This window comes from Borostomias antarcticus, assembly GCF_949987555.1.
Source record: "Borostomias antarcticus genome assembly, chromosome: 11".
Classification (NCBI taxonomy): domain Eukaryota; kingdom Metazoa; phylum Chordata; class Actinopteri; order Stomiiformes; family Stomiidae; genus Borostomias; species Borostomias antarcticus.
Window position 1 is genome coordinate 4,272,060 of NC_140244.1, and position 7,090 is coordinate 4,279,149.

Here is a 7,090-nt window from a genome sequence, read left to right on the forward strand (position 1 = left end):
ATATCACCTAAGGAGTGGTATTCATCCCATCCTAACTATGTGCAGTACAGAGGAATGCTCTCGTTTGATTAACATCGACAGGTTTGTCGGCGTAGAAAGAAGCATGAATCTGATTGAACTGTTGTCGCTGTGCAGTACAAAGTAAGACAACAGGCCAACATTTGAACGTTTTTTTTTATTAGGAACGACAGATTTGCATTTTGCAGCATTTCAGTTTTGTACTTGCCCACACATTAACCAAAGTTTTAAATGGTGCATTTATGGGGCAGTATTTTGCTGTACATTTACTATAGCCAACTGTAGTGAAAACGTTTTGACTAAAGGGTGGACCTGACTGATATGTAGGACTGCATCACCTCTGCTTATTCACTGGTTCACTGGTTCTGTCACCATAAAGTTGTTTTTTTCCTAAATATTTTTTGTTGGCATTTGCTGCCAGTTGCTATAACAATCACATTGCAAGTTTTTGCTAACACCACTCTGCATTGTGACACGGCTTAAGTTTGTCACACTGTAAAGAACATGTTTTACTTTGTCGCTAAAGAACGTGTTTTTGAGCCGAAGCGGGCACTGATATGCGAAGAGCTGGCTCTAAGGGCATACAGTTAAAACCAGTGGCCTCTCAGAGTACGAACACTCACACTGACGGGCCAGCCATACTGTCCTAACCGTGAAATTGGCATACAACCCATATATAACACAAACCCTTGAGCTCCAGCAGTGTCCTCTGAACCACTAGCCAGGCAGCCCTGAACCTTAGTCACTCTACCCAGTCAATAATCACTTCCCACTTCCTGGCCTTTTTCCCTCCAAGAGACAAAACATGTAAACGGCAGGCTCTGTTGTTGTGGTGTGACTGGGTGGAGGATATGGGCTGATCTCCCTGTGCCCTAGCCTGGCATTAGAATACTGGGACACATGAGCATGTTTGAGCCATTGTATTATGTAAGGAACTGATTTATTAATTTACTCTCTTTTTTTTCTCTCCAAGCGACCATGTAATGTTGCCTATCTGAATCATTGTGGTTTTTGACTCGTTTTGTTTCATTAAATGCATTCACAACAGTTTGGGTTTGAATCACTTTGCACGTCGAGTGCAGGCGCTATACTGTATACATGTCATTTTACTTATTTTCTTTATGAATATTAATATTTGTATGTGTGCCAAATTTCAATATAGTGTCTGAAACACTGGGGGTGTGGTGAGTTTCTACGGATTGTTCCAGCTAGTGGTAAAAAAAAGAATGAAGTAATCTTACTGTGATTGGCAGTAGGTTCTTCTGGTGTAATCTGAGGCTTCAGCAGGTAACGGCTAAACGGCAAGAACGAATTCTAGAGAGGTTGGTATTGAGCCACTGAATGAGAGACTTGGAACGGTGTATTTCTGAACTGAGTTCCAAGTAGTTCAGGTGGCCCCTGGCCCCCATATGACTGGTCAGGTGGCCCCTGGCCCCCATATGACCGGTCAGGTGGCCCCCTGGCCCCAATAGGTGGTTGTGCCGTGCCGCTCTACCCTCAAATCTTGAGTAGTGAGAAGGATTTGAGGATGGCGGGATTATTTTGGATTCACAATAATCTTCAGTAAATCTATTCTCAGTCTTGAAAGTAAGATGGTGTCATAATTGGGTAGAGATAAAAAAGGGTTAGAGTTTGTTGATGGTAATTACAGTACACCACCTCTCTTGAATCTCTTCTTTTGAAATCAAATTCTTTCATTTTGATGTCTTGAGTTTTCAAGCGAACCCTGTCATTTGTTTTATGTTAGGGGAGCCGTATTCTGCTAAATACCTGATTTCATGTCCTCTTGCCTGTTGTAGGCAGTAGCCTACTTCTGATTTCATGACCTCTACTAGCCTGTTGTAGGCCATAATTCTGTTGCAGTCTTGTTTTGGGAAGGTATGTGGTTCCTGATTGCTATTTCATTTTGATTAATGTGATTTCTGCCAATAAAGATATCGTTTTATGTCTCACTGTCATTGTTTTTGTTGTCTCGAAATAGCTGGAAACATAGGCTGCTTGCTACTCATGAGTTGATAACGTTTGAGTTGCACTAGGGCGGGTGATGATGGGTATCGAGGAGAAGAAGCCCCTCCAGCAAGCTTTGGAAGCGTCTACGCAATTACGAAATAGAACTCCAACCCCCAGATAAATTGCACATTGACTAGATGAGGAGTTGACTCCATGATTGTAGTTCGTTTGTGGAACTTCTGCGCCTCACAGCTCAGACGGAAGAGGTGGGTCTTTGGTACTCGTACATGATTGGAGGGTTGTTCTCTACCTCTTACATGATTGGAGGGTTGTCCTCTACCTCTTACATGATTGGAGGGTTGTTCTCTACCTCTGACACGATTGGAGGGTTGTTCTCTACCTCTTACACGATTGGAGGGTTGTTCTCTACCTCTTACATGATTGGAGGGTTGTTCTCTACATATTCTTTTGGCTTCCTCCGCTTATCTCTTTCTTTCACGCGACCCTAAGCGAGGTAAGCTGTGTTCCCGGCCTCATGGTTTCGGCCTTGTTTGCTAGTTACGTTTTACAACGGATATACTGTGTATTATGTATCTGTCAAAACGAAGACTACATTGCATGCACTGCACGTGTTCTCTAAGGTTAGCCGACGTCTTTATTTTTTTGCCATAACTAAGAAACTCGTTCTGCGGCCTTTCAGGCTCCGCGCCATGTGTTGGTTAGCAGTAGCACTAGCTAGGCTAGCTGCTAGCATGCTCATCTGGTTAGATATTACATTTACCCTAGTCATTTATCAAAACCGACTGCCACAGTCATTGGCACTAATGTTAAACCGCAATCATAATGCATCTGAACTCTACACCAAATGTCTATTAGTGTTAGCTAGCTAACTGTACAGGCGGTCTTGTGTAGGCTAATGGTGCGTTCGTTTGTGGTCGGAGGTGGCAAGTCGCAAAATACCTACTTCCGACCTGTGTGCATTCGAGCTATATACCATTATATCACAGTTACCTAGTTATATCTATATACCATTATATCACAGTTACCTAGTTATATCTATATACCATTATATCACAGTTTACCTAGTTATATCTATATACCATTATATCACAGTTACCTAGTTATATCTATATACCATTATATCACAGTTACCTAGTTATATCTATATACCATTATATCACAGTTACCTAGTTATATCTATATACCATTATATCACAGTTACCTAGTTATATCTAGTGCATTCGAGCAACTGGGGGCTGAGAAACATCCGAATTTGCGACGAGGAAGTGCGAGTTCATGCGGTGTTTTATTTAATCATTCCTAGTAGCAAGTCGCAATTTGCCACCTCCCAGTTATAAACGAACGCACCATTAACCAAGAGGGAAGGTAAATGAGGCAGTGAACGAGCTGGTTAGGGTGCTGCCGTGGCTGGCCAGCTGGACTAAAGTGAACCATGGCACGTGTACTGAACTGATTTAATTCTGTGCCACTCATCCGCAAGGTCAGATGTCCTTTGTTTGAGAACTGTATTAACTATAAAGTATCTCTCTACCTTTTAGAAATACCTTGTCTTTAAACCGGCTTGTTAAGCGATCCTTGGAAGCACTGCAAAGATGCCCAGGGAAGACAGGGCCACGTGGAAGTCCAACTATTTTGTGAAAATCGTTGTAAGTTGGCTTATAGATCACTGCATATATACATGTCACTACCTTTTTTAAATGAAATGTTTTTCATGCAAGTTATTAAACTGGTTCGCTTGGCAGAATATTGTTAGGCAGGTAGACTTGGCACTACTTTGCCTCTTCAGGGGTTGAGGATCTGGTGGTTATTCTCTTAGACTTCTCTCTTTGCAGCAACTGCTGGACGACTACCCAAAATGCTTCGTCGTGGGCGCAGACAACGTGGGCTCCAAGCAGATGCAGACCATCCGTCTGTCTCTGCGCGGGAAGGCCGTGGTGCTCATGGGTAAAAACACCATGATGCGCAAAGCCATCCGTGGCCACCTGGAGAACAACCCTGCCCTGGAGAAGTAAGTTCAGAGGAGCTACTACACGTGGGTGGGTTCTTCGTTCTCCGCCGCCCGACTTGCCCCTGCCTGATCTTGTAACAATAAAACGTTCAGCTGCAGGATAAGTTACAGAGCAGCTCGTGCGGTGCTGTACTGTCGTTCCCCCTGCACACAGTAACCTGTTTCCTACTATCCCTGTCTGTCTGCATCCCACGGCCGGCAGGGACGCTTGGTACCAGACACCCCTTTCCCTCCCCCTCTCTGTTTTGTCTGTACGAGAATGTGATTTTTGTGTGGATATTGACTAATGCTCTTCCGACAGGCTCCTGCCCCACATCAAAGGTAACGTGGGCTTCGTCTTCACCAAGGAGGACTTGGCTGAGGTCAGGGATTTGCTCCTGTCCAACAAGGTAAGGCCTGTTCTAGTTGTCAGCGCGGGGGTTGGTATCTGGCTAGAACATTTGAGTCTGATCATAATTTGTGTGTGCTTAATGTTGGGTCGTCACAAGTTCCCCTCATTGATGTGTAGTTAAGCGCTGCAGGATAAGTTACAGAGCAGCTCGTGCGGTGCTGTGCTGTCGTTCCCCCTGCACACAGTAACCTGTTACCTACTATCCCTGTCTGTCTGCATCCCACGGCCGGCAGGGACGCTTGGTCTCAGACACCCACTTAGTAACGGGTCTCCAACCGTTGACATTACTGTGAACATGACTAAGCAGCAGTCTCGAACTCTGACCTCCAGGTGCCAGCTGCTGCCCGTGCTGGTGCCATTGCCCCTTGCGCGGTCACAGTGCCAGCCCAGAACACCGGTCTGGGTCCTGAGAAGACCTCCTTCTTCCAGGCTTTGGGCATCACCACCAAGATCTCCAGAGGAACCATTGAAATCTTGGTGAGTTATCCGTCAACGATAGGCCTTTGTGTGCATTTCGAGTTTCGCCGAGCGAGTTCAGTGGCTGGTGCTAATTAGCCAAAGACCATCAGTTTTAGTCTAGTTATATTGTTGCTTAAACGTCAGCTTTATCTTACTAGCCAGCCAAGGACCGCTAACTATCCGGTTATTCATGGGGGGAAAAAAGCATTGAGGTCTGCAATGCATGCTACTGCGTCTCATTCTACATGGTATTATCATCCAAACATCCTGGGGGTGTGGTTATGGCAAGTGTGTGTGTCAAGCTAGTTGGTGTGTTTTCAATAGCCCACCAAACAATTACACTTTCTTCCAGTATTTCTATTTTATTGTCATGAGCAGTTACACTTTTCCAGTCATGCCTGAATTTGTAAGCAACCCCGACCATTTAACCATGCAAATATGAAACGAATACGTCACACATGATGTGTGCATCTTGAGCACATGCCGATGAGCTTTTCTGGACAGAAAAGTGACCCGGTGGTAAAACGTCTCTTGTCTCCCCCTTCGTCCACCAGAGTGACGTGCAGCTCATCAAGACCGGCGACAAGGTGGGCGCCAGCGAGGCCACGCTGCTCAACATGCTGAACATCTCGCCCTTCTCCTACGGGCTGCTCATCCAGCAGGTGTACGACAACGGCAGCGTGTACAGCCCCGAGGTGCTCGACATCACCGAGGCGGCGCTGCACGCCAGGTTCCTGGAGGTGAGCTCGCCTTCCTGTCCTCTAGAGGGACAACGCCCTCGGGGACCAGACGCTAGATGATGCTCTTGCCTTGTGGGGCTGTTATGTGGCCTCTTGTATGGAAATAAGCTGTCAAATTAGTGGATAACTTAAATTAGAAGTTTGACCCCATGTTAAGCACAAGTCACTTTCACCTTGTGGTTGATAAACAATTGGGTCAAGTATGGAAGATTTAAAGCGGAACTAGGATAACATAAATGAATTTGGAGAAGTTGCAGGATAAGTTACAGAGCAGCTCGTGCGGTGCTGTACTGTCGTTCCCCCTGCACACAGTAACCTGTTTCCTACTATCCCTGTCGGTCTGCATCCCACGGCCGGCAGGGACGCTTGGATTCAGACAAATGGCTACTTTCTAGGACAACTAATGCACAATAGGGCAGACTTGAGAACGTATTTAACATCTGACCAAACCTTCTCTGATCTCCAGGGTGTGAGGAACATCGCTAGTGTGTGCCTGCAGATCGGCTACCCCACCCTGGCCTCCATCCCCCACTCCATCGTCAACGGCTACAAGAGAGTTCTGGCTGTTGCCCTGGAGACGGAATGCTCCTTCCCCCTGGCGGATAAGGTACGACTCGACTCGTTTAAAATGTTTTGGGACGCTGTGAAAGTGGTGTTGTCGCACCTTCTAGCAGGATAAGTTACAGAGCAGCTCGTGCGGTGCTGTGCTGTCGTTCCCCCTGCACACAGTGACCTGTTACCTACTATCCCTGTCTGTCTGCATCCCACGGCCGGCAGGGACGCTTGGTCTCAGACAGCCCTCGGGGTTCCATGGGAAATCTGGGTCATGGAATATGTATTTTAACAAATGGGATCATTTGGCGCTCGATATTCAGAAGTCACCACTCATGCAGCTAGCTGCCTGGTTAATGATGGGTGGGTAAGGAGGACCCTACTGCGCCCCAGCTACCCTTTCAGTAAACGTTTCCTTCGTACCAACAGGTGAAGGCCTTCTTGGCCGACCCCACTGCCTTTGTGGTGGCAGCTCCCGTGGCTGCAGCTGAGGTGGCCGAAGCCCCCGCCGCCGCAGCAGCCAAAGAGGAGGCGAAGGAGGAGTCCGCCGAGGAGTCTGACGACGACATGGGCTTCGGCCTGTTCGACTAAACTGCAGCGAAGAGCCGTGGCTGCTAATGAAATTCTAATAAGATCATTGAATTGAATAAAAACATCTAAAATCAACCATGTCTTGCTGGAAGTGTATTCTTTTGCTACTTAAGACTTTGGCTTTAGCACTAGATTATGCTCAAGTCACTCATTTTGAAAGGGTACACTGACTTCCTACGTTAAATGCAATTGTAAGGCTTTGGATGAGTGTCTGCTAAAGAACTAATGTAATGAATCGGTGAATGAGGACTGTTCTCTGCTCCTGACCCTTCACCTGAGAACTTTGATTCCAAACCAACAACCTGAGATGGGCCAGATGGCTCATAGTACCTTTTCAATATTACAACATGGGGGCCAGGC

At 46.4% G+C, this 7,090-nt stretch overlaps 1 protein-coding gene across 1 annotated transcript; it reads left to right on the plus strand.

Annotated features, from left to right (window-relative positions):
* Positions 1-2,463: 2,463 nt before the first annotated feature.
* Positions 2,464-6,805, plus strand: rplp0 (ribosomal protein, large, P0). Its single transcript, XM_084445368.1, has 8 exons — positions 2,464-2,482; positions 3,528-3,635; positions 3,822-3,997; positions 4,299-4,386; positions 4,719-4,865; positions 5,402-5,587; positions 6,054-6,194; positions 6,569-6,805. Exons 2-8 carry the CDS (start codon positions 3,582-3,584, stop codon positions 6,728-6,730), a joined length of 954 nt encoding a protein of 317 aa, XP_084301494.1. The 5' UTR covers positions 2,464-2,482; positions 3,528-3,581; the 3' UTR covers positions 6,731-6,805.
* Positions 6,806-7,090: the final 285 nt, after the last annotated feature.